This window comes from Ochotona curzoniae, unplaced genomic scaffold (genome assembly GCF_017591425.1).
Source record: "Ochotona curzoniae isolate NIBS_2020 unplaced genomic scaffold, NIBS_Ocur_1.0 scaffold_4505, whole genome shotgun sequence".
NCBI classification, from domain to species: domain Eukaryota; kingdom Metazoa; phylum Chordata; class Mammalia; order Lagomorpha; family Ochotonidae; genus Ochotona; species Ochotona curzoniae.
The window spans coordinates 35,001,546-35,029,483 of NW_024467118.1; the positions used below are offsets into that span (position 1 = coordinate 35,001,546).

At 40.9% G+C, this 27,938-nt stretch overlaps 1 protein-coding gene across 1 annotated transcript in view; it reads right to left on the reverse strand.

Annotated features, from left to right (window-relative positions):
- DOCK5 (dedicator of cytokinesis 5) overlaps positions 1 to 27,938 on the reverse strand; it is a 192,065-nt gene that overhangs the window by 60,920 nt on the left and 103,207 nt on the right. The window contains exons 12-23 of the mRNA XM_040966317.1: positions 27,654 to 27,796; positions 25,596 to 25,721; positions 22,099 to 22,223; positions 20,620 to 20,718; positions 18,129 to 18,201; positions 15,693 to 15,796; positions 14,503 to 14,686; positions 8,598 to 8,695; positions 8,273 to 8,362; positions 6,522 to 6,622; positions 4,150 to 4,284; positions 278 to 389 (exon numbers count right to left, since the gene is read on the reverse strand). Coding sequence (XP_040822251.1) covers positions 278 to 389; positions 4,150 to 4,284; positions 6,522 to 6,622; positions 8,273 to 8,362; positions 8,598 to 8,695; positions 14,503 to 14,686; positions 15,693 to 15,796; positions 18,129 to 18,201; positions 20,620 to 20,718; positions 22,099 to 22,223; positions 25,596 to 25,721; positions 27,654 to 27,796 — 1,390 coding nt within the window. The remainder of the gene's footprint in view (positions 1 to 277; positions 390 to 4,149; positions 4,285 to 6,521; positions 6,623 to 8,272; positions 8,363 to 8,597; positions 8,696 to 14,502; positions 14,687 to 15,692; positions 15,797 to 18,128; positions 18,202 to 20,619; positions 20,719 to 22,098; positions 22,224 to 25,595; positions 25,722 to 27,653; positions 27,797 to 27,938) is intronic.

A 27,938-nucleotide genomic window follows, 5' to 3' on the forward strand; every position in this document is an offset into this window, starting at 1 on the left:
GCCATTGGGGGAGTGAACCAGTGGATAAAAAACCTTTCTGAATCTCCTCCTTACTCTGTGACTGACTTTCAAATAAAAACTATATATATTTTTAAAAGTACACATGTTCCCCAAACTTAAAAATGTAGGTGTTTTTCCTGTTATTTTCTGCAAATCACACTAAACATCACAAGATAGCTTTGAGTCATGATTCACATTCTCTACCATTGCAGCAAGTTCCACAGAACATCCTCACCCATGGCCTTAACAGACTTATCCAAGAGAATGTCGTGCTCACCTTGATCTTGACAGCTTCCTCCAGAGGCCTGTCCATTAGCATATTGAAGGAGAGGAATAACTGGCGGATTGAGTTATTAAACTCATCTCCATCTTCACTCTGGCCATAGAATCTTAACAGGAAAAATAGAAAAAACAGATTTTCCACCTTGAAAACATTTTACGACAGATGTATAGTTTCAAGTAACAATGAGGGAAGCTTATCGCCTTGCCTTTCACCCAACTGCAGAGACACGCCATACAGCTCCCCGGGATGGTTTCAAGGAGACCAGGCATCAGTGCTGTAGTCTGAGACAAGAGCAGGTAAGAAACCTGCAGGTCAAGTCCTGACATAGGACTCTGCAGTTGGCTGGCTGTGATCTGCCAGGGAGGAGGTGTCCCCTGATGGAAGGCTCCACTTTAATGATGTCCTCTGCTCCAGGGATTTGCAGGCATTTCCCACGGGGAGGGAGAACAGCAGGAGGTCTTGGTGCTGGAATTTGCTGGTGAGCCAGCCTTCCTCAGCTGAATGCAGGGATTTGTAATAAGCAGGATCTGTTCCCAGCAAACCACCCTAACACCACACCTGGCAGGTTCTGTCCTTCAGCCTCACTTCTTTCTTCCCCGCCAATGTCTCACCCAATCAAAGCCTGTCATTTGAGCTGAGCTAAGGAAGCTCCTCAACCCAGAATGTCTCAGCTGCCCACGTGGAGGCTGAGCTGCTCTGCCACTGGGACCTTCGCCTTCATTGCCTGTTCTGGCTTTCAGGAAACTCCTCCGCTTGCCTTCACACGACTCGGTTAACTCAAAAGGTGGTTCTTTTTCATAAGAGGCAATTGAAAGGTCTTTGGTGAATTTTCCAGAAATTCAAAAACCTCAAATGGTAGTGCATGAGCAAATGCACTGAGGAGCAACTCCACAAGCATATCAGAGTAGGGACAGTTAGAAGTCCGACTTTCAAGCACACTCTCAAAGGTACATTTGAGGGTTCTTCACAAAACGTTCATGGAAAAGGTTTATTACAGAAAAACTGTGCATGGATTTCACTTTTTTTTGCACCAAAAAGAAACTTACTTTCTCACCCATTTCGAAGTGTCCTTGTGTATATATGTAAATTAGTCTCTTCTATTCACATTTACCTTTATCAGGTATCCAAAGAGTATTAAGTCAATTGAGAAAAGTATTCAATCAGAGGGTTATTGGTAATTCTCAGTTCATCCATTTTTCCCAAGTAGAACTTTACCTGCAATTTAGTCCCTAAAGTCCCTAAAGCCAAAGCAGAACTCACTGATTATCCTGCTTGGTTCTCAACAGTGCAGGTTTTAGCGTATCAAAGCACTATGCACCCCCAGTCCATTACCCATAAAATGTTCCTTCCTCTCACTGCCTTGTCAACTCCAATAGCAGGTGCTGTGAGCTCTTCCCTCCACGGCAGTGCGCACTCTCCCTCCGCTACCGAGACAGAGTCCCCATGTCTCACACTTGAACAACATCAATTAGGAGGTCCTCACTTTCCCTCTGCCTTCTAAGATTTATTTTATACATAGGAGATGTACTGATCTTTTCAAATGCAAGTTATTGGGCCTGATGCAGTAGCCTGGCAGCAAAAGTCCTTGCCTTGCATGTGCCGGGATCCGATATAAGTGCTGGTTTATGTCCTGGCTGTTTTACTTTTCTTCCAGCCCCCTGCTGTAGCCTTGGAAAGCAGTGGAGGATGACCCAAAGCCTTGGCACCCTGCACCCACATGGGAGACCTGGAAGAAGTTCCTGGCTTCAGATTGGCTTAGCACCAGTTATTATGGCTACTTAGGGAGTAGAATGAGCCAGTGGATGAAAGTTTCTGTCTCTCCTCTCTGTGAATCTTACAAATAAAAATAAACAAATCTTAAAAAAAAAAAGCACGCCACTGTGGTGCAGTACATTAAGCCACTGCCTGTGACACTGGCATCTCATGTGGGAGCCAGCTGGTGTCCTGGCTATTCCACTTCCAATTGAGCTCCCTGATAATAGCTTAGGAAAAGCAGCAGAAGACGGCTGGGGTATTTGTGCTCCTGTCACCCAATGGAAACCAAGACAAAACTCCTGGCCATAACCTAGCCCAGCACTAGCCATTTTGGCAATCTAGATTGTAAATACATTGATGAAAAACTTCTCTCTCTTTCTGTAACTCTTTCAAATGAATAGATATTTTTAAAAAATACAATCCAGGGCCCGGCACTGTGGCCTACAGGCTAAAGTCCTAACCTTGAATGTGCCGGGATCCCATATGGACAACGATTCTCGTCCCAGCAGCTCCAATTCCCATCCAGCTCCCTGCCTGTGGTCTGGAAAGGCAGTCAAGGACGGCTCAAAGCCTTGGGACCCTGCACCCACGTGGGAGGCCTGGAGGAAGTTCCTGGCTCCTGGCTTTGGATCGGTGCAGCACCGGCCATTGCAGTCACTTGGGGAGTGAATCATCGGACAGAAGATCTTCCTCTCTTTCTCTCCTCCTCTCTGTATATCTGACTTTGCAATAAAAATAAATAAATCTTTAAAAAAATACAATCCAGATGTTAATATTTTTATAACCAATATCTTCCCATTACACTTGTAATAATATCTAAACGCCCTTGGAAATGTATACATAATGGGATGTTAGACTGTCTGACATTGTCTGTATTAATAATGTTAGGGCACACTTAAATAATAGACTGATGAAATCCTGACTCCTTATGAAGGACTATACTATCGTAGCAACATAGGAAAATCTGTCCGGGAGGTGGACGGGAATTTGGGGGGCAGGCAATTCCAGTCTCTATGAAACTGTACCATAAAATTCAAAAATTTAAAATAAAAGTTTGACAACAACAAAAAAAGATCCAAACATCCAGAAACTCCTACATCATTTGCTATTACCTTCTATACCTACTACTCTTATTCTCCTTTTATTCTTTTTGACCAAACAACACAGTTTCTCATAACACATCACACTTTCTGGCCCATAGGGCCCTTGCAATCTGCAGACCCTGCTCCCTGAACTACTTGGCCTTGGCATCTCCAGAGGACATCTCTTAGCTTCCAATTGCAGCATACATGCTATGTCAACCACACAAGCATAGCAGGTGCTTAGTCATGCAGGTTGCTAGATGGCAGAACCTACACTGAACAACACCTGATACTCTAGGTAGATACAACCTCTCAATGTGCTCCTGTAAGTAATTCACAGTTATAACTGGTTATTATTCCACAATTACCTGTATCCTGGTAACCAGTTAGTGACCTCAGAAGAGGAATGTAAACTCTGATGAAGACAGTATGAGGAGGCTGACCATGTGCCATCCACATAGATCAAAGACAGGGCTCATATACAAATAGTCTATCAAATCTAAGCAATCAGAAAATGTGTGGCGTAGTACAATCAATTTCTCAGAGCACGTGTTTCTTTAATAAGAAAACCCTACTGTGTGGGAAAAATAACCAGAAACAAATCATCAGGGAAGAAGTACAATAGAGTAACTCTCTTAGACTTAAGGGAACTGAATGTCTCATTTTCCACAGTTGGTGTTCCAACACCTAAAATGTGGACCCTGATAATTTCAAAGAGTATTGGAACGACTGAATCATCAATGGGATTATTGCTGAGTCTGATGATTTCATGTGGAGCTTCTTCAGTGGGCCTATAGCCCACTTCCATCTTTAAGGCTTAAGCTCTGAAATTTTATGATTTCATATCCAACTGCTCACAAAGTTGATCATAAGCATAAGCATCAATGCAAACTACATGCATAGAGATGATCTGAAATTTGATGATTCCAAACCCAACCACTCACCAAACAGAACACAAGCCTCTGGAGCAAGGCAAACTATGTGCAGAGGACACAGACAGCCTGGACATCTTACTGAAGTTACCATTACCTCAAGTAGAGCACTCGTGATTGGATGATGAATCTGAACAAGTACTTCAAGGCTTTCAAAGCAGCAAAAAGTAACTCCGTCTTGCTGGAGTCTTCTGCATTAGCCACATAAAAGTTCAGTACCTTGGAGAGTTTCCTTAAGAGGGAGAGAAAGAAAAATTAATCACGGGAAATATGCTGCATGGAGGATTGGCGTAAGTGACATAGGAAGGGAAGCTGGCATACTGGGAGATAGATGTCATGATTCTAAAGACACCTCCACTGAGAGGGAATTAACTCTTCAGCCCTTCAGTTTCCTCATGTGTAGTTTAGAAATGCTGAGATTTCTTCTTTGTAAAAGCCAAAGGGATGAAAATTATAGGCACAATGCAGATGTGCCCGCCAGGGAGGGGTTATGCCTGACTAACAAATCCACACACCTTTACCCATTCTGGAGTTTATAAATATGGAGCCAGGTGGAAACATCACTTAGCATGGTTTGAGAACACAATCTAATTCTCTAGAACAGTTCAGGTTGCTCTTTGGGTCTTCCCAGATTCTTTGGATTAGAGATGGATGATCTTGGACCCTAACTCAAACTTTTCAAGGCACTTACTGATACTATGAATTTTCTTTCTATAGGTATCTCAGCTTTACCAGAACACAGCAAAAGGTCAAAAAGTACACAAACACACACAACTCCATGAAAGATTAGCGATTACTAAAAATAAACCCAGGACTCAGCATGGTAGCCTAGCAGCTAAAGTCCTCGCTTTGCACACGCTGGGATCCCATATGGTTGCCAGTTCTAATTCTGGTGGCCCTGCTTCCCATCCAGCTCCCTGTTTGTGGCCTGGGAAAGTAGTCAAGAATGGCCCAAAGCCTTGGGACCACATGGGAGACCTGGAAGAGGCTCCAGGTTCCTGGCTTTGGATCGGCGCAGCTCCAGACCTTGTGGCCATTGCAGTCGCTTGGGGAGTGAATCATTAGAAGGAAGATTTTTCTATCTCTCCTTCTCTCTGTATATCTGATTTTTCAATGAAAAAAAATTTTGTTTTTAAAGATTTATTTTTATTATTTTTTCATTGGAAAGGCGGATATACAGAGAGGAGAGACAGAGAGGAAGATCTTCCATCCGATGATTCACTCCCCAAGTGAGCGCAACGGCCGATACTATGCCGATCCAAAGCCAGGAGCCTCTTCCGGGTCTCCCACGTGGGTGCAGGGTCCCAAAGCTTTGGGCCGTCTGCTTTCCCAGGCCACAGGCAGGGAGCTGGAAGGGAAGCGGGGCTGCCGGGATTAGAACCGGTGCCCATATGGGATCCCGGGCGTGCAAGGCGAGGACCTTTAACCACTTGCGCCACCGTGCCGGGCCCAAATGAAAAATTTTTTAAAATCTTTGAAAAATATACACAGGCTGCTACAATGTAGGGGTCACATGTGGCTTGTTGTGATTAAAATACTCAGTGACACAATTTCCCCATTTTTTACCAGCTGCTCGTGGGGACAGTGAAGCTGCTGGGTGGCATGAATCTGCTTCTTCAGTCCAGAGGACTTCAGAGCCATCCTGTTGGCAGGTCACCATGGCTGCATGACCCCTTTTGTGTTCTTGTACCTTTGTTGCTCCCCGAGCTTAGAAAAGGACACCAGAAACCAAAGATCTGACCTGACATATCAACTGGCAACAGGCGACATGATCTGACATAAATCAGAATCCAAAGGAGCATTTACCTAAAATTCTAGCTACATAGTACTACTGCCACTATTTATCACATTGCTCTGCACAAAAACTAGAATGCAAGGGGATAAAATACAAGGAGTGAGAGTGTTACACACGGTGTGTTAGTGTGTTGTACACTTTGCAGAGATGTGCAAGATAAACACTCACTCTTTTCTTTAGTTGAAGGCTCAGAAATTAACCCCAGAAAGAAGGCTACACTGTGCAAAGGGTAGGACGCATTCCCTCTTACGCAGAAAAAAGAAAACAAAAATCAAATATTTTCCTATCTTTTAAGTAACAAAACATACTTGGTACAGGTGGTATAGGGGACATGGTCTGCTCTTCCTTCAGACTCAGTTTTGTTTAATTCACTATTTAATCCCATTGGTGTCTTGGTGTCAATCCTATCAACAACCAGTTACAAAGACGCTGAATCTAGTCATGTGCCCTGTATTCTTCTACCTGACTTTGATTCCTCACTTACATGCTCTGGATTGCTAGATGAATTTGGTAGCTTTTCTCAGGATAAAATAATCAGATGATTCTATCATGATTCTTAGAAAAAAAATTTTTTTACAGAAAGGCAAAAACCCCCTCTTGTTTCTCAATGATCCAATCCTTAGAGAACATACATAGTGATCCAACAAGTCACACTTCCCTTGAGTCAGACTTACACGTAGGCCAACGTGGCACTGAAGTGCTTGTAAATGTAGGTTTCAAGTACAGGGTTAAAATGCTGGAACTTGATATCTCCGATCAGTGAAATTATAAACACCTGCCAACGGTAAGAAATATGAGTAGCAGTACTGTATAATCCCCGGTATTTTGTCCACAAGGTACATTTTGACATGTAGGTGCCTTCTTGTTTTTCTGCATCATATTTGCACCATTTTCCTCCTACTATTTCAGGAATGAAGTAGTTTCAGCATTTATGGTTATTTAACACCAATACAAAACTTAAGTGTAGAGTCCCATGCTAACTGCTGTGAAGAAATTAATACAAGCCATCAAGCTTTGTCTCGGAGAACTTCCAGTCTCAGCAGGAGGGTAGTTGGGGCACAGGCCACATCATCAGTCAGGAAGAAAACACAGGAGGAAAAGGAGGACCAGAGAAGGGGTTTCCAGAGGAACAACAGACTCTAACCCAGGGATGTTGCTCAGGAAACATCACACACTCTTCCCGAGTGCAATGTCAGATCCTCCAAAATGAGCTTTTCACCTGAGCTTTGTCTTCCAAGTTCCTCATTCTGCGTTACCTCTCATCTCTCACAGGTATAATCTAGAAATCACCACAGTGCCCTGAACTCATGACAAAAAGGACAAGGAAAGGGCACTTGGGATTTCCAAGTATGCCCATTCACAGCTTCTTTGTTCCACAGGAACCTGTCTCTGGACTTTATCCCACGATACCCAGAGTAACAACTTCTTTCCAATCAACCTGACCTGATCAGGATTCATTTTATTTTGCATCCGTAACTTCCATGTGTTGATCACTTCTTGAACCTGTCAACCTCTCCAAGTTGGGGAATCATGTAAAGCTGAAATTTACCTTCCTTCCTCGCTGCAACATTTAGGTAAAACCCTGCCCTGTTTCCCAACAATGAGAAGTCAAGGCTTGGTTTGACAATCTGGCTCTTACCCCTCCACTCCGACCTCTGACCTCAAATTTTCAAAACACTTTTCTCTGGGCTGATTTCAGGGCCTAGAATATGTTGTGTATTTACACACTTTGTGTGACAAAATTGTCTATACATGGGACCTAATGGGGCAAAGTTTCATCCCTGGCCTGTGAATTCATTCTCTTGTATAAACATACAGAAGGGGGGCCAGCATTGCAGTGCACCAAGTTAAGCCACTGCCTGTAATGCTGGCATCCCATTTGCATGCTGGTTCAAGCTTTGGCGGCTTCACTTGCAATTTAGCCCCTGCTAATGTATCTGAGAAAATAGTAGAAGATAACTCTCATATCCTTAGCTCACTGTACCCACATAAAAGACCCATAAAATATTCCTGGCTCCCGGCTTCGGCCTGACCCAGCCCCACCTGCTACAGCTATTTCGGGGAGTAAGGAGACAGTAAGGGAAGAAAGCAGAAGGAAGACTCTCTCTCTGTAGCTCTGACTTTCAAATAAATAAATAGATCTTTAAAAGCTGAATTAAAGTGGTTCCTCATTTTTAATGTAAACACCTTTCCTTCCTTAATGAGTACAAGAAAGCATGTCAAAAGTAAGATATAATAGAAAATAAGAAAACAAAGGCTTGGGTTTGTTTCTAAGTTTACTTCTGGGAATCGAGGTTACAGAAATCATAAGAGATACGTACAAATATTTATGCAGGAGAACCTTCATAGCAATTATTTACAACAGTGAACTATTGAAAACTGCACAGCTTGAAGAATAGACACTAGATAATGTTGAACTGCTTACCAGTGCATCAAATACAAGGAAGTCGTACGTTTCATTGTCTGACATTTCCATCATTATGTTAAAAAGTGCATCTAGCGTATCTTGCAAAAACTGAAGAACAAAAGAGAGGTTATTTTGACATTTCCATGATGACTGGATAAAGCTCCATCTTGCAGAAATTTTGCAACAATTAGGTTTTCAATAGAGTAGCTTTTAATTATTATCTCAGACACTGGTATAATTGTTTAGCAATGCAGATAAGAAGTTTATCATGTAACTAGCTTTATCTAAGCTATTTAACTAACAGCATAGTAGTTACAATTTTATCTATGAATTTAGAACATACCTTCACAATCTCTCCTCCATCCACCTCCATTAACTTCCTTAGGTTGTGTTTAATGTTCTGCGAGTTGGAGCGCCAATTTAACAAGCCTAACAGGTCAACTAGGAAGAATGATCACAAACCAAAAACATTAGATGCCAAGTGCAAGGAACAAGCCACACCAGTTTAGGACACAGCTAAGGAATTCTCTAACAAAGATAACTGCCCTTCATAGCAGCTTCTTCAAGAATAGCCTGATATGTTCTTCTAATGCACAATCTCCTATCCATGTCATAGGAAATGATGTGGTCCTTCAACACCTTCAAAGAGAAAAGAAATTAACTGTTGATGTCCAAAACAAAATAATACATCTGGCTGGGACTCAAACTTCCCAACTAATGTTGGATAAGTCTTAAAAAGTAAACATAAAAACATTTGTATTCAACCTAGGTATTTTTAACTAGCTGCATGTTTAATCTATACTTTGCTACTATTATTCTCCAGGCATACGCAAAAGGGAAGAGGAACATTTATGCAAGAGTTCATTTCAGTATCACAAATGGATTGGAGACTTTTTTGCAGTTCTTAGATGAAGAAACTGAGATTTTCTGAAATTACATTATTTTCCTTAGGTCAGGCAAATGGTCAGCAGTGGTAGATGTAAAATTCAATTGTAGTTTTATCTGATTCCAAACACTTGTCTTCACTATTTTATCATTTTGCCTTCCTAGAATTCTTTTAAGAAATAGATAAGCAAATCACAGGTTGCTATTTCAAAGGAAAGTGAACCAATCTATAGCCCTTAACATAAGTCTGGATAACAATAAAAATTTATTTTTGGATTTATGACTGTCAAGCTGGAGCTGAGAAGACCTGAAGCTAGAAGCCAGGAACTTCTTCCTGGTCTCCCACAAGGGTATAGAGTTCCAAGGCTTTGGGCCATCCTCTACTGCTTTGCCGGGCCAAAAACAGGGAGCTGGATCAGCAACAGAGCAGTCGGGACACGAATCGGCATCCATCAGGGATCTCGACACTTGCAATGTGAGGATTTAGTAACTGAGTCATTGTGCTGAGCCCCATTATTTTCTTCTATTTAGTCAGCAATCAACTTGCTATTTCTCAAACCAGGGCAGATTCTGAATACCAATGTGTCTTTGCATATATTCTTCCCTTTTTGTAAAATGACCAGGAATGTGGGGTGTCTGGCTTATCCCATGAATTTGAGCTGCCTGCATCCACACTTTATCCCATTGTTGATGAATACATGAAAGGAAAAGAAACAAGGAATCATATAGAGGTTAGCAGGGCACTCAATGCAATTCACCAATGTGTTCATTCATTCATCAAATATTTAATAACAGGCACTGTGCTAGGCTTATCCACTGAGGTACAACTTCTACCTTCTCTACTTTCTACTTTTGTCACAAGCAAGTAAATTTTACCACTAGTTCCTTCATTCCAGGATTGCCACCTAGGCTAATGGATTTTGACCTTGTGGTCAGTGTTGTGGTGTAATGATTAAAGTTGCTGTCTGTGGTGTTGGCAACCCATATAGGCACCAGTTCACGTCCCGGCTGCTCTTCTGATCCAGCATCATGTGAGTATGCCTAGGGGAAGTAGTAGAATGACCGAGTGGTTAGGCCCCTGAACCCATGTGGCAGTCCTGGAAGAAGTCCCTGGCTGCTGGCTTTGTAGTAGCTTAGCTCCAGCTATTGTGGCCATTTGGGAAGTGAGCCAGCAGATGAAAGATCTCTTTTTGTAACTCTGAGTCCCAAATAAATAAAATAAATCTTTAAAAAAAAAGATTTTGACACTTCATTAAAGTAAAGAATCACTAGAATTTTCTAACCTTCTAAGTACCCGTCCATCAGCTGGAGGTTGATTTCCTTGTGACTCCTGCCTACCACACAGCAATGCATTTTGGCTTCTGGTTAACCATCAGGTCCCAGGGTTAAGCACGGTAACTATGTTATAAAACAGCTTAGAATTGTTGTGTTTCTGAGACTTATACAGGTTGTTGCATGTAACGGAAGTTTGTTTCCGCTGCACAGCATCTATGAAATGTACTTATGCACCACAGTTTGTTTATCTTTTTTACTGTCAGTAACGTTGGAATTGCTTTAAGTAATTGTTGCTATAACAGACAATTCTGCTATAAACATTCTCATATGCCTCCTGCAGACAGGTGCAACAGATTTCTTAGGGTGTAAAGCCAAGAGTAAAATTTCTACAGAATTGGACATAACTAGCTTCCATCATATCCAGATGTTACCCAGATTTTCAAATTTATACTCTTATCAAATATGTTCAAGTCAGGTACTTCCAAAACTCAAGTAATGCTGAAAGAAATACAAGCATTCATGCCAGTGACTGCACTGATACAAAATAGAAATGTGAAAATTAAACAGTATTTTGGGGGGTTACAAATGTGTTAAAAGCATAAAGAAAAGCAAGAAAGTGAAAAATCCCCAAACTTAGGTTGGCAACCGTCTTTGGGAGAGGATTAAGAAACACCTAATTTTTTAAAAAGACATAAAATTCATAAGCTTAGGTGTGGTCAATATCCTGCTTTCAAAACCCTGCTACCTATGAAATGAGACAGCACACCAACCAAATTAAAGCTGGGTTTTCTGGTTAGTAAAACTGGGGAGGGGTGATAACGGCAATGATAGGGCACTCAAGTCCCAGGGTATGGAGGGTAAAACGAGATGAGGAAGTTAAGTGACCCACACATGGCTTCAGCCCACAGGGACATGAATTCCCTCCCCTTTTTCTGAACAATGACTCTATTCTGTCTTTACCTGGACTGAGCCACAAATGATCCCATTAAAAATGGTCTTCCTCACAAATACAGCCCAATCACGAAAAAGAGAGTGTGTGTGTGTGTGTGTGTGTGTGTGTGTGTGTGTGAGAGAGAGAGAGAGAGAGAGAGAAAGAGAAAGAGTGAGAGAGAGACAGACAGACAGACAAGACAGCTCAATTGGCTGCTCCTCCCCTTCAAGTGCTAGAATCCCATACAGGTGCTGGTTTGTGTGGCTGTTCCACTTCTGATCTAGCTACTACTTATGGCTTGGAGAAGCTATAGAGAATGGCCCAAAGCCTGTGGGCCCTGCATCTGCATTGGAAAGCAAAAAATCTCTCTGGCTTCTGGCTTCAGATCAGCTCAGCTTTGACCACTGCAGCCAACAGGGAGTCAACCAGCAAATACAAGATCTTTCTGTATTTCCTCTCTGCCAATCTACCTTTCTGTTTAAGATAAATAGATCTTTACTTTTAAAAAGTGGAGCACTGGGCCCGCTGCTGTAGCTTAGCAGCTAAAGTCCTCGTCTTGCATGCACCAGGATCCCTTATGGGGGCTGGTTCTAATCCCAGTGACCCTGCTTCCTATCCAGCTCCCTGCTTGTGATCTGGGAAAGCAGTCAAGGATAGCCCAAAGCTTTGGGACCCTGCACCCATGTGGGACACCCAGAAGAGGCTCCAGGCTCCTGGACGTGGATCGGCGCAGATCTGGCCATTGTGGTCACTTGGGGAGTGAATCAATGGATGGAAGATCTTCCTCTCTATCTCTCCTCCTCTCTGTATTTCGGTTCTTCAAACAAAATTTTAAAAAAGAATGGGACATGCAACATGTGCTTGTCACACAGCTCAGTGGTTTTAAACTTAAAGCATGCTCAGGTCTGAGTCTCAAGGTGAGAAAAGAACAGTAACTTTTCTTACACAACAAACACTCTGACAGCTGACAATGGCTTATTAGTAGCATCTCCTTTCTGGGGGTAAATTAAATTGATTCTTTTTATGTTGTATTCATCAGAAGGAAGCAAACCCACGAACAGCTCATATTCACTGTGCCTTGGAAAGCCCTGCTTTCTCTGGCACTCACAATGCATTTGCTGTTTCTCTAGGAATGGGAATGACAACAAAGCAAAGCATACAGTGCCATCCGATGGAACATTCTGTGATGATGGCAATGTGGCATAACTGTACAGTTCAGTGAGAAAGTCATCAGTCACATGAACCCATCAGGCATCTGAAATGTGACAGGTCTAACTGTAGGGCTGATTCATAGTTTTATTGAGCTATTTTGCTTTTCATTATTTTTGACTGACAAATTAGACTTGCATGATGTTTTGCTATGGTTACATACTGTGCAATGACTGAACCAAGCTAACATGCGACACCTCACATACTTGTGTTTTTGTTGTGAGAACACTTACCGTCTACCGTCTACTGATTTTCAAGGATGTAATAGCTGACTAACTAGAGTGTCATCCCACACAGATCTCTTACACTCAGCTTTGACCAACATCTTCCCAATTCTTTAATCCCCCGTTCTTAATCAATCCAAACTTTATAAGCTACCCATGTCTAGTGGCGATGGAACAGTACAGATTTAGAGCCATTTAAAAATCTGAGTAGATTAGATATTAGCAAATCAAGGGTTTAAATCAAGGTTTATGCCCCATCAACAAGCTTTTCTGAATTTCTTATTTAGGAATAAAAAGCACTCTGCAACAATGAACCCATCCAATCTGGCTACAAATATTCACATATTTTTAAACAAACCTATGGATCTAGTGTTAAAAGTCCACCACCTCTTCGGCTATGTTTTGACATATGATATTTTGCAGCTGCATATATTAAACCACTTAATTACATCATAGATTGTAAGCTGGCCATGACAATTGGACTTATGGGTTGGCTTCAGTACTATCCTACTATAAATCATGGGAAACCTCACCAGATAATCTTTGTGCACTTCTCTCCTTGTTTATTGAGAGTCAATTTCCAGGAGTGAGATTACTGCGTCAAAGGATCTGAAGTTACACACCTTCTAAGTCACCCATAAGTGCCACACCCTACATGCTCTTATTAGAAACTTTATAATATTTGCTTTTTTCACAACAAAGATTATGATATGACGGACACAATTTTGTCACAGTTTCTATGAAGTCTAATTATGTTTTCTGGTTGAATTTTTGTTGAATGTTCTTTTCCTGTCCCATGCAAATCAACTCTGAATTTCACTCTGCTAGCACTGTCACTTGTCCAAAGCTGCAGGACAATCTTTATTCTCCCAGCCAATTGTGATTCACTAAAACAAACCTAACTCTGGCCCCAGAATCTGATCCTTAAAAGTGCACCCATCTCCTAACTACATTGTTTAGTCTGTCTTTGTGCTTAAGTCAGATCTCTCACCACATTCCTCAAGCCAATCACTTATAAAGCCAAAGGGACTAATCTGGACAGCACTGAGGGCATAGCATGTCCCAAGTCCCACAGACGATTCTTGGGTAATTGTATTCAGTAGGTTTCTTTAGACAAACAGTTTAAACAACAAGCTGTTACAGATAATCCAATGCCATGTGAGAGTCCACTGAGTCACAACAACTACTAGAGATTTGAAGGAGAAACACCACAAAGCTTCAATTGAGCTCCTCAGCTAATTTCATGGAAAATCCTTAACTGCTTGGGAGAAAAAAAAACAGGAGCGACGACACTCTACAGGGGAAAGATGGAAATTGCCCAGGAAGCCCTGTTCTTTGTTTTACCTACTTGGATGGGAGACATTGAGTCAATTTCTTTGCCAGCATCCTCATTACCAACATCTCTTGATGCAGATACTATAAAGAACATATTTTTTTTCCTGCCTTCAAGGACAGTAACATAAGACATTCAAAGTTTACAGCCTCAGTAAATGAATATATTGGTTTTTAAACATACTAGAAAATATTAAAATACTTATCATGCCTCAAGACATGGATGATAAAACTTAAGAGCCCTGCAACTGGTTTAGTATGACCCAGAACAACATGTAAAGAGCAAAGAGTGGCCATCAACTGCCCAGCATCCCACCACTCAGAACCTGTCCAACCAAGGACCCAGAGGAGGGAAGAGAAAATTCATCTGCATCTCTGTGGTCACCACTTACCATTCTGGGTGAGCTTTGTGGAACAAATGAGGGTGGCAATCTGAAAGCTGTCTTTTGTGCTATCCTTGCTTGGGGTAAAAGTGACCTGGTTTTTGGATGCTTGAAGCTCTTTTTCTTCCATTTCCACCTTGGTTCCAGGCAAGGTCAAATAGAATTTAGCATCTTCCATCTTCTTATTGTCACCCTGAAAAAGAAGCTTATTAGAAGCACCAAACAATGAGCAATATGTCTTACACACAAAGCAAGAGTTGCTGTCATGAAGACATGCACAGCCAGCATGAGAAGCATAGACTTATCAAATGAAGGTGACAATCTCTTTCAGCTCTGCTATTCTTTCACAGTAGAAGCTCAGAAATTATCTAATCACAAACACAGGATTATAATCTCATCACTGGATGGCTGTGTGAATGTTTGGGACTAGAACTCCATACTTCCTAGTTTCTGCTAGAAGGAAATAAATGTATCATAGATTAAGGTTGGATTTCATTTCCTTGCACTTATAAATGGTCATAGTTATACTTCTCTAGCTTAATGGGAGATGAACTAGTTGTTTGTGATTTCCAAAATGATTTACAAGCTAAGGAGATGTTAAGGAGACTACGGATCACTTAGACACATCTTACTGAGTTACCCATTGTAAGAAATGCCCTTCGACACAGCTGGATACATGAGTTCTTCCCTAATCTACTTCACTGTCTAAACCTCAGCAGAAAGCAATGGCTCAACAATGCTTAGAGAGGAGGAATGGAAACAAAACTGCCAGGGAGAGAAATATGGTCCCTAGAGTACAGAAATGGTATCTGATTCAGGGTGATACGAAAGCCACATCCTACCACAGCTACCACACTCCAACTGAGCCCAAGAGCACAACTGTCCAAACACCAAAAGAGGATGCAAAGAGCAGATTAAAAGCCAGTCGGCTTTGCTATGCACTACCCTGGAACACCCTTTGTTGGAGGAGGACAGACATTCTTAAAGACTAAATAATAAAGCAATTAACTCTGTACACAAGGCCATCAGAACCCTGAAGTTAGTGATTACACCCACAGACTGCCAAGGGCAAAGCACACTGAGCTCTGGAGAGGTTCTGGCTACTTGTACAAATCAACCTGCAAGGTGGCTTCAAAGCCACTGTCAGAGGGAACAGATATTTCTCAGTCTTTTTCTGAGCCTTGTTCTGTTAGCACCACCTTATAAACCACCAGATCATGCCTCCCGTCCTGCAGAGTGGTACCATCCGGGTTCATCAGCTTCACAAAGGCCACTCCAAAGGGGCGCTCCGACTTATCTCTGGCTGAAAAGACAGAAATACGATGTGTCTAAGCGGTGTGAAAAGACAACAGAACATGATGGCTATGGCAGATGTCAGTTTGTTCCTGACTGGTGATGCTGAACACTACTACAACAGTGAGTAAGTGTCCACAGTTCATAGGCAATGTGTGACCCAAACTGGTCCCCCTCCAATGTATGCTCTTCATCCTATATTCCCTAGTATAAGATTAGTACCCATTCGTCCATGCAAAAAAGATGTGAATGCTACTTTAGATTCTATTCCATGTTAATATCATGTTCTGGGTGAGATTTATGCTGCAAATGAGGGTGGCAACCTGAAAGCTGTCTTTTGTGCTACCCTTGCTTGGGCTAAAGGTGACTGCACTGCTTGGGGATGGGGCTGCATTGTGGCAGAGTGGGTTAAGTCTCTCTGTGTGGTACCCGCATCCATAAGAGTGCTGACCTAACTTTGAGTGTTCCACTTGTTATCTAGCTCCTCACTAATATGCTGAGGAAAGCAGAAAAAGATGGCTCAAGATGGCTCCTGTCAATGGCCACTTGAACTATTTTAACGCTAGGGAATTGTGAATAAAGCTAGTAGGAACATGCACCAAATCCTGCCATACCTAAAAGAAACGAGAGAGAGAGAGAGAGAGAGAGAGAGAGAGAGAGAGAGAGAAACTATCCTTTGATAGGTCATCCATATTATGGCTCAAAAAAAAATCTTTATCTGTCATAATCTGGCCCCAATCTATGTGCAATCCGACTGCCTCCCTATCAATACAGCTCCAGCACATTCCAGCCATGAGACTGGGCAACCATCAGCCTCGGTGCCTTTGTGCTTTCATATGTAAACATGGACAAAGCCCAGATATACCTCACTGGATTCCTGTAGATACTAAACTAAAGCTTCACTTCACACCTGGTACAAATAGGACCTCAACACTTGCTAGTTTAGCAGAACCAACCTCTATAACTGTAAGTGCTAGATCCCAGGAGCCAACCAACTCTAGACAAAAAAATGTCCTGCTTTTGCAGATGTGAACTTGGTGGTGGAACCAACGAGGGAGCACCTATACTGAGAACATACAGATGTTTTCTTGCTCTAAACAATATAGTTTAATAGGTATTTACACAGCCTTTATATTAAGTTTCAACTGAGGCTATTTTCCAAAGTTTGTGGAAAATGGAATTGAAAGATAAGTTTATTTGGTACAAAATGCTTTAAGATCCAAGTATCTGAGGGGCTTTCAAAAATTCCTGGCAATGCATATTTACAAAACACTTGCATGCATTGTAGAACTTTACTTACATGATTTAAATTACATGGTAGGATATACATAAGTTATATGAAACACTGTGCTTTTCTATACCTGGGACTTGGGTATTCTCAGATTTGATAACTTGAGGATTTTAGAACTCTCCACTAAATATACTGAGGAATACCTGCATTATGTAGAACCATAAGAAATAACCTGTTTTAGATTGTCTTAATCTGTAAAAACGGCAGATTTACAAGATTCAACCTGAAAACACCACTGTTATCATTATTCCTATTATATTTTTTTCATCCTGAACTCATTTTGTTTTGCAAAATAGATTTTTGTTCTGTCATTTTTTTCTTAAACCAAGTTCACTTGGTTTTAGTCACCTTCAAATCCTAGCTAACATTCAGGACATCAAATGCATACATGATTAGGTGCTGTGCTATATGCTCCCTGATAATGCTTGGTCTACCCTTGTAGCAGGCATCACTTCCTGTTCCCATGATCATCCTGCTATCAGAACAGAGAGCCTGCTGGTTGTTACGAAGATGGTGTTCATTACACTTACTTTGGAAATAAGCATGACATTTTCATGCAGTGCTATGTCAACAAGACACCTCTAGAAAATGTGACTCTTATGAAGAGAATCAATTATCTCCTCTGTTCATACCTTACAACAGCTGGTTCATGAGCTGTGATCTAAGCATTGAAATATTTCTATTTAGAAAAGAAGTATTTGGGAGACAAAGATGATGCAGTCTTCTTGTGACAGTTTATCAGCAGAATATCAACACTTACAGGGAATATCAAATAGGGATACACACTCTACAGCATTTCTTGCACCAATATGTGTGGAACCTTTTTTTGCCATAAGCATCTTATAGAGCATCAATATACACAGGATATACTTTGGAGAAATTCTGATATAGCATGATTTACATAGCCCTTCTAAAGTCATCATCCTGATTTCCTTAGCATCAATTTTCTGAAATAAATTTGTAAGTACCCACTCGTTTTGAATTATCTTTCCCCAGATACACAAAAGAACATGAGGAAAAAAAATAGTGAAAATAACCTCCTAATACTTACATTCCTGAGATGACCTATGTCGGAAAGTAAATCTTATATGACAGCGTGTGACCTCTTCTATTGCAATGGACACCTGCACAACGGTAAGGAGTAATTGTTCACAGACTCAGGACTCGGTACTCTCTTTTCACAGACTTTTTTACTATCAATTTTAGTATTTTACCACGTAACTGTTTCACACAGAGTTAGACTTTCCATAGGTTTTTATACAAACAGGACTGAGCTATTTTTCTTCTTTACTTCCTTTAATATTAATTTATTTTTATTGCAAATACAGATTTACAGAAAGGAGACACAGAGAGAAAAGATCTTCCATCCGCTGATTCACTCCCCAAGTAGCCACAACAGCTGGAGCTGAGCCAATCCAAACCCAACAGCCAGGAGCTTCTTCCAGGTCTCCCACGTGGGTGCAGGGTCCCAGGGCCTTGGGCCACCCTCCACTGCCTTCCCAGGCCACTAGCAGGGAGTTGGATGAGAACCAGTGCCCCTATGGGATCTTGACACTTGTAAGGTGAGGATTTAGCCACTGAGCTGGCCCTGGACTGAGCGATTTTCACATCAAAAGACTCTCAGGAGGAGATTATGTCACTATGGATCATTGTGCTATTCTGGGCATGGAGATGTTACCAATTTGTAGTACTTTCTCAAGTAAATATGCTAGAGAGTAAAGACTGGTATATTAAATTCTATAGGACAGATCTACAAGAGGACCAGGAGAGTTCATGGAAAGTGGTATTAGCAACTAAGCTTTCTTTAGTGTGAAAAAGTCTGAAAACCATTCACACATAGCTTCTTAATAGTATGCAAAATCCATTAACTTTTTGAAAATCCTTTATAGGCATGGATTTCAAAAATTCTAAACCATAACAAACTTCTTTAAATTCCATTTTTTACGAACTTCTGAAGTATTCCTGCATCTTGATAGAGTAGTATAAAAGAGTCTACAACATCAGAAAAATTAGGGTAAGGAAGCCCTCTACTGCTTAAACACAAAACAAGGACAGTGAAAACATAAGTGAGGTGATGAAAAGAACAGATAATTTGTGATGAGTAGTTAAATCACGGCATTTTTACACACTGAAACATTATGCAAGCATCAAAATATGTTTCTGAAGAACTTACAACAAAGTGGAGATAAGTAGTTTTAACAAGCACTACGCAGATTTGCATAAATAGCATCATTCAAATGATAAACTACACAGAACTGTTCAAAAAATGACTACTTTTGAGGTCAGACAGAGCACAATCTTTTTTCAAATTTTCTCAGAACAGCTTGCATGTTGTAGACAGTCAGAAAGAGCCAACAGGACCTGGAACACTGACGTGGGCTCTAGTACAGTGCTGACTCTAAACAGGTCTAAGATTTTAGAAGTCGCTTCTTTAAATTCCTGAACCTGGTCAGACACAGAGCCTTTAACACTCGTATGTTTTTATCTCAGGGCTAATGTGGAGCTCAAAGCAAATGAGTGATTGGAAAAGCACTTCAGAATCTGTCATACGTACATTTAAACTGCAAAGAGGCCTGGAAAACTTGGCTGGAAGCGACAAAGAAAGAAAATGGTAGGAAACCACTTGCAGAATGTGAAAATCTGTCTGGTTTTGCACTGTTTTGACAGCCATCTGCATTATTATAACCACAAATTTATTCAAATTTCTATATGCTTATAAATGAGAAAGTTAAGAATGATGAATTTATTAAACATAAATGTTTTTGAAGTTGGTGTTCTGCAATAGCAGGTTAAGCTATCATATGTACATTGGTTTGAATCCCAGCTATTTCACTTCTGATACAGCACCCTACTAATGTGTCGTGGAAAACAGGGCAAGATGTTCCATGTGCTTGCAACCCTGTGACTTATGTGGAGACTAGCAAGAGATCTTGCCTCCTGGTTTTGTCCTGATCCAGCCCTGGACCATCACGCCATTCGAGGAGCGAACCAGTGGATGAAAGATCTGTCTCTCATACACACACTCTCTGAACTCTGCCTTTCAAATAAATCTTTTAATTTGAAAAAAACCCAATGTTCTTATACAGTATTACAGCTGTGACATAGGAAGTAATGCAATTGCCTAAGAAACTGGCATCCCATGTTAGCGCAATTCAGGTACTGGCTGCTCCACTTCCAATCCAGCTCCCTGGGAAACCAGTGGAAGATGGACCAAGTCCTTTAGTTCCCACACCCACACAAAAGACGTAGGAATCTCCTGGCTCCTGGCTTTGGCTTGGCCCAGCCCAGTCTGCCCAGCTGTTGTAGCCATTGTGGGAGTAAACCACTCTTCCCCTCCCCCATTCTTTCCTTCCTTCCTTCATTCGATAACTCTATCTTCCAATGAAACATAACATTTTAAAAAATAATTATAATTATTGTAACCCTAGGGAGAAGTTAACAAAAACTTCCATACATATTAAGAATGGTTTTCAATTAAGGAGAAGATGGGAATCTACCATGACGTTCAACAGATGTCTGGGTTGCACATAGTGAATTCTCACCTTGACAGTCTCATACCAACAGGGCTGCTTCACTTGGTAATACACCACCGATTTGTATTCTGAAACACCTTCATAGCCAGCTCCTGGATGGACTGCTTTCTTTGGATGGTATAGAAAAATTAGGAAGCAACATTACTGTCCAGTAAAGCAGAAGTCCTATGAGGCCTTTCGCTAATGTGTCTCACCCATACATCTGTAAAATGATCTAATCTCGGGCAAAATCAGCAAAAGAAAGCTGATTTTCTACCCCTTTACTGAAGGGTCTGTGTGTAAATCTGATAGCATTTAAGGGACCCAGAACCGTACGAACACCTTGTTTGCTGTAACTAATTCTCTCTTAAATCCCCAGGCTCTTTAATCTTTCTTTTTATTTTCTCTCTCTAGAATCAGAGCCCAAGTGATGGTGACAGGGAGTTAGGTCACACAGGCAGATGCACCACTGTTTGAGATTTCTCCTGTTGGCCAAATTCTGCCTTAGAGATCTGATATACTGGTGCAGTTGGTTCACTCACACTCAGGCCTATCTTGAATCTTTTCCTAGTGATAAACCATCTAATTGAGTAGAACCAGGCCTTGATGCAGCACCTTCAACCTGGTTAGTAAAGCCATGAAATTAACCAGAATAAGACATGTACTTGAAATGAATTCAAGGGATTCAGCCTCCATCAACAGCACAAGTAAGTCCCATACCATGGTCCATAACATTCTGTTGCTCCCCATGACGTGGACTATGACTTAACCCAGTAAACCGGGTATCTCTTCCTTGTATATAGGAACATCCCTAGGGAGTGACAGATACTACTACTTCAATGTGCCCTCAAACCCTTTTGCAGTAGACACTCTGTGAGTTGAGCGAACCAAGAAGTGATTCTTGGATTTCATTGCAGGTAACACTGGCTCATCCAAGAGGAGTTAGGTGCCACCTGGCATGGAGGCTTCTTAAAACCACCCCTACTTCTTCTCTTTGTTGTCAGACTGAAGGTATGCTTCTGCATATGGCAAAAAGTTATCAAACAGAAGGCCTCTGGACTGGACATCAGGATACTTGGATCCACACACACAACTGCCATAACTTCTGTTTTCCAGTCTCCGGATTCTTAAAACTAAAGAGTAGTGGCAGATATCTTCCACTTTAGGGATCTTGGTTTAACTATTCTCTGATGGACACGTTGCCTTTGGTTCTATTCACCCAGCTAAACACTATGCGCCTTTCAACTCCCTAGAAGCACTTCTACATTCCCATTCAAGTGCCAGAGAACCCAACTCATCGAGCTTGAAAGTGGTTAAATGTCTTAACCATCACAAAGAACCTGCAGCTCACATCTGCAATCATTAAGGGTTGGAGCCATTTCTTAACCCAGGGAACATATGAAAGAAAGAGTCCAATTTACAACAAAACTCACCCTGATGTGGAGAATTCAGATTGGACAAGAAATCAATTGTAATTGTACAGAAGGGTTCCTGACAGTCACCACTCACCTCTAAGAGGTTGCCTTCCTCATCGAACACAGACATGGTCACCTCTACATTCTTGGGTGTCTTCTTCTTCCCTTTGTCAAACTCCCCGTGGATCAAGGTGATGTAAATGTCATTCCGAACATCTCCTGCAACATGACAGCCTATCCTTTGAGTACTGCTGAGAGGAGTCATTTTTAACATTCAGGATGCAACGAGACATGAAAGATTAATAAGATATAAAATGGCCTGGCTTTTTAATGAACTATATAGACCATAAATCTTTTATGCAAAACAGGTTCAGTTTCTCGTATTCAAAAAGCTTGGAACACAAAATGTTTTGGAGTCATTTAGTATTTTAGAATATGTGCCTACAAACTTCTACATAATCAGATTTCTTGCAAATGACAGCTAACTATAAACACAAAATGTTATGTTGCATACGCACATTATGCACAAATCCCAATGACATCCTGATACAATATTTTAAATAATTTTGTGCATGAAACCAAAGTTATGATTTGGATTTTTTTACCTGGGACACTGTATCAGCAGTTAAAAAGTTCTGGATACAGGCCATTTATGGATTTTGGATTTTCTGATTACAGCTGCCATCATTTTTTCTTCAACTTGCCTCATTTTGCCTTTCTTGTGTGTTTTTGCAATGTAAGTTTTTTTTTCTGAAATTAACTCTTTTCAGCAATAAAGCATTGTTGTATGAATTACTGCTGCCAAAAATAAGTTCATATAATATTTGTCTTCTAGTGGCATATTGTTTTTTCAATAGTGTCTTGGAAGGAATGTGAAATTTTAAACATAGCTTGGAATAATGAAGGAAACTTGTGAGAACTCAATATGTAGCAGGTTCTGGAAAAAGTGTGTTATATGTACCAATTAAGCATATTACAGAATAATTTGTTCACCCACAGAACAGCATCATGAGAAAAACACTATTTCTGAACACCTAGGGAGTACTTGGTATGTATTTAAATAAGTCCATTCATATTAATGTCAAAATAGTTTGTTCTGCTTTTCTGAATAACTAGAAAAACATATAAAATTAATTAATAATATATATCTTTCACAGTGAAGAAAAAAATGCAAACGTTACTGAGGAACGAGCAGGAAAAGTGGGATAATTGAAAGGTACAGCCAATTCCTTAAGGAAAATACACAGTATTGCAAAAGTGGCTCTAAAATGGGTATCTGATTCTGACAGGCACCTACCCCCTAGGCCAGCTATTACTTCAAGGGAAACCTACTCTGCCACATGTTGGCCTCACACTTCCAGCCTCAAGGACTGTGAGAAGATACATTTATGCTTTTTAAGTCACCCAATCTATGGTGCAGTGGTAGGGTGGTCTACTAACAGTGAACTTAGTTTCCAGATCCAATATCGAGAAAATTCATTATTGAGAGGCAAGAGAGAAGATGATAAGGGAATTCTAACAGTGGCCTCAGAGAAACATAAAAAAAAAAAAAAAGGCAAAGTGAGGGGTACCCTGCAATCAGAAAGGAAGCTCCTGAGCCACTCTGCAGAGGCTGGAGCACCAGGAGAGACTGTTGCTTCATAAACGGAGTGAAAACATAACTTCTAGTGATCTGAGACCATGACAGCAGAATACCTGGCCTAGGAGGCAGGTGCATGGAGAGCAGAGTGATGGGTGGGAGCTCCAAGCTGAGGGGGTTTACTCTGACCTGGCTTATCACCAAAACACTAAGGCAACCCCAGTCAGTCTCTGGAAAAAACTTGAGAATCTGTGTTTTAGTCTCCCAAGTGATTCTGACTACCTAGGTAAACCACACACTGACACTGGGAACCACTGTTTGAGAACCTGAAAGCCTGCTAACTGGGGCTTTCTATGAGCCAATCCTATTGATAGAATCTTAAATTCCTTTGCTCAAGACACATTTCAAAGCCAAACTGGCCTTGTTCAAGGAATAAATTTCTCTGTTGTTTTCAGATTCCTGTCTTGCTCTTAACAGTAAAGTTGCCTTTATGTGGGAACTTTCACAATGAGATTTTTTCTCTTTTCTTTTTTTCAAAAGAAGACAAAATTTCCCTAGAATGTTGATGAATATGCATTAGGATAAAGCAGCTTTGGAAAGGAAGAAATAAGCAGATGAAGTGCTATTTGATTTTATGAAAAAATCAGAATATATCATCCCATTTCATACACATTACATGCAGACAATGTATGCAGCAACAAATTGTGATCAACCCTTCATTTATTAAAGGAGTAAGATCATACATTACTTTGAAAAAAAAACTGATTTTGGGGGCAGCAGGATAAACAGCTACTTGGGAAACTCACATCCTGTGTCAGAGGGCCATAATGAAGTCCTGTCTCCACCTGTGATCTGGCTTCGGGCTAGCGTACCTGGGAGGCAGCAGATGATGGCCAAGTACTTGGGTTCTTGCCACACAAGTGGGAGATTCTGATGGAATTTTTGGCTCCTGGCTTTGGCCTGGACTAGCTAAGATGCTGAAAGAATTTGAAGAGTGCACTAGTGAATTCTCTCCCTGTCTCTCTTCCTCTTCCTACCTTCCTCCCATTTTTTAAAATCTCTACTTCTAAGAGTTACTTGTTTTTACTTAGAAGAGTTACAGAGAGTGAGCCAGAGGGAGAGACAGGGAGAGAGAGAGAGAGATCTTCTACCCACTTGATCACTCCCCAAATGGTCACAAGAGAGTAGGATTGGTCTGAAGCCAGGAGCTTCTTCAGGTTTCCCACCTGGGTGCAGGGTCCCAAGGTTTTAGCTCATACTCCACTGCTTTTCTAAGCCATAAGCAGGGAGTTGGCTGGGATACAGAGCATCCAGGACATGAACCAGCGCACATATATTCATATGCTGTAGGCAGAGGATTAGCTGCCAAGCCACCATGGCCAGCCACTCTAATAATCAATTCAAAAAGTAAATAAATCAAATATATTAAAAAATAAAGATTCTGAATTTTATGCAATAATAAGCGGGTCTTTTAGAATTTTTCTAAAAGGGCCTGGGTGCTTTGCTAATATTTCAATAATTTCAGTTAGTTTATGTTAATCCATTTCATAAAATCCTTGAAGGAATGATTTCCCCTTACTACATGCAGATTAGATGCCACTGACTTCCGTGTCACCAAAAGCTCAGGGAAAGCCAGAGCAGAGGCTCTCCCAAACTTGGAACGCAGCATGGAGCCCACAGTGTGGGGGCAGCAGGACGCTAGCAACGCCTCTTCCTGCCTGGATTGAGATCTCTGTGCTGTCATTTGCTCTCCTGAACAGAGGCTAAGCAAGCATTCGGGAAGGGTTTGCGCCGAGACGAAGAGAGTGAGCACAAAGTTGTGTTACATCATCCAACATCATTTTGAGCTTACACACTGACTAGCTTTTTACGGTACAAATAGGCAACCCTGTTTGTATTTCCTTGGATCAGCTGCCACTGGACTGCAGTCAATCCTTACTGCAGTTCTGCTCTCTGGTTTTCAGTTACCTGGATGGGGAAAGTAAAACAGGTGAGCCACGCAGAGTGTTTACCTGGCAGTATAATTTCAGGGAAGCCCATTTTTCGAGCTATTGCTGTTGATCTATCAATCAAATGGGAAAAATTCTTCTGAATTTGTGAGAGATCACCTGGCAGTAACTTCAAGGAAACCCAAAGTCCTTTAAAGAGAGAGGAGAAACTTTCAATGTTTTTGTCTTAACTGTACAATACACACACATCAATGTTGAGAAAAAAACTTGAGTTACATAATAGCAAGATACCACATTAATTTCACTCCCTGTTAACACAAAATTTTAATGATACTACTGCCAAAATAACAGGAAATGTAAAGTATGCCACAATACAGTGAAATACTTAAGAAATCATGAATAACATACTCATTAGAAGAAAATAAAAGTTCTCCACAAATAACAAGACATGAATATATTTAATTCATAAAGAAGCCCAAGAAATTTATAAATGTTGGGCAAACCAAAAACGGAAAAAAGTGTATGTTATATGATTACTATTGTCATTCATTCATAAAGAGTTTTTGATATCTGAGAAGGGCAAATTTAGGAAACTCTTCAATGCACAGAGAAGGCTCAAGCAGTCTTCACAAATACAATAGGATAATGGGAGTCTACTTTCCATCTTTCAAGTGAGGGAGGATTTCCAAATATCTGTCTGCAGTGAAGGCAAGGGGTCAGCAGGACAACATGGCATGGTAATGAGGGCCCACTGGGCGCACTATGCAGACACCGAACCTCAAGCTACAATCCTACTGCCACCCAGAGATCCCAGAACTCTACTTTGAGGAATTTAGGAAGATAGTCAGTCCCACATTCAGAAAAAAGCTGAATATTAATTATAGTTGACAAACATTTATTTACACTGACAATGACAATTTACAAATCACTCCAATGTTCATGTACAGGATTTAAACTTTGCGAATCTAAGCAATGGAGTATCATGTAGCCACAAAAATATTTACAAAGTTCATAAGACATTTGAAAAGTGCTTGCTCTGTTTCTAAACAATGTTATTTTCAGTTCTGTAAAGCAATTATCACATATAGTAATTTATCTAGTGTAAAGATTTTCTTCTCCAACAAATTATGTTCCTAGGTTAGAGCTGCTAAGTAAATTGATTTTTTTCAGCTTCTTTACTGCTTCCTCTCATGTGTTCTCTACTCATGATTGCTTAGAGTACATAGAAACTGCACATATTGAAAAGGAAATGTTTACTGCAGAACACAGTTCAGAGCATAATGAAAAAAAAAAGGCAAAAATCTTGAAAATCATCCAAAGATGGTCACTATCTTGGCACCTGAATTTTAAAATTTTAATTATTTTTTTTCTTATTATCTGAATTTAAAAGGCAGTTAGAACAAGGAGAAATTCTCAGTTAACTAGCAAAGATTCCCCCAATTATTTTATATTAATACTTGACTCTTGTTTCTTGGCTCTCCTTCCTGACAATTTTAGGAAATGGAACAAAGGTATTCAGGGGTAAAACAACATAATTATTCCCGATTCTCTTTGTGCATTTACACAGAGTCTGCATTGTAAATGTAAGGTAGATAAAGGTAAGGACAGACTCAGGGGATACAAATTTATTCAGGGTGGCTGCTGTGTCAGTCAACTCAGTCACCATGTGGGATAGCCTCATTCCTATCAGTGTCTAGAAGTCCTGCTATCCAGCCTTGGGAGAGATTTGAGCGGAATTGCTGGCTCCTGGCTTCCACATGGTCTAGTCCAGGAGGCTGGCAACATTTAAGGGAGTGAAGCATAAGCTGAGGCTCTCTCCCTGCCATGATTCCTCTCTTTGTCACTATACCTTTCATATACCGCCCCCCCCTTTTTAAAAAGATTTATTTCTTTATCTATAAACAGCTCCATACATCTGTCAAATTTTATTGTGATCCAATGTACTCTTAAGTGCATTCTCAGTTTTAGCATCTAACCCCCGGGATCTGACGTCCCTAACCCAACAGAGGCTGTTTGGTATCAGAGAAAATTAATGATATGGCCAGAGTCCAAGAACCTGGCTCTGTACACACCAAGCCTAACACCAAGTTCTCTCTTAACTCAGAACACAGGGCTGTGTACCTTGTCCTTTGTGATTCACCTCCTTCGCTGCTATCACCTTATTCAAGACTGACGTGAGTGGCTCATTCTCTCCAATCACATGTGACGTTATCAAGGGTGACATGATGAGCTGCCTCTGCCGGATGTAGGTTTCCATAGCAATTCTGAGAAACAGAAAAGAGGTAAGCAGGGATATTTGAGGGCATAATTAATCCTGAATGGTGGTGCCTTGATAGGAATAATCTGGAAGCATAAACTCAAAAGGCACCTAGGAGAGGGTTGTTTCTATTGTCAAAAACGAATTAC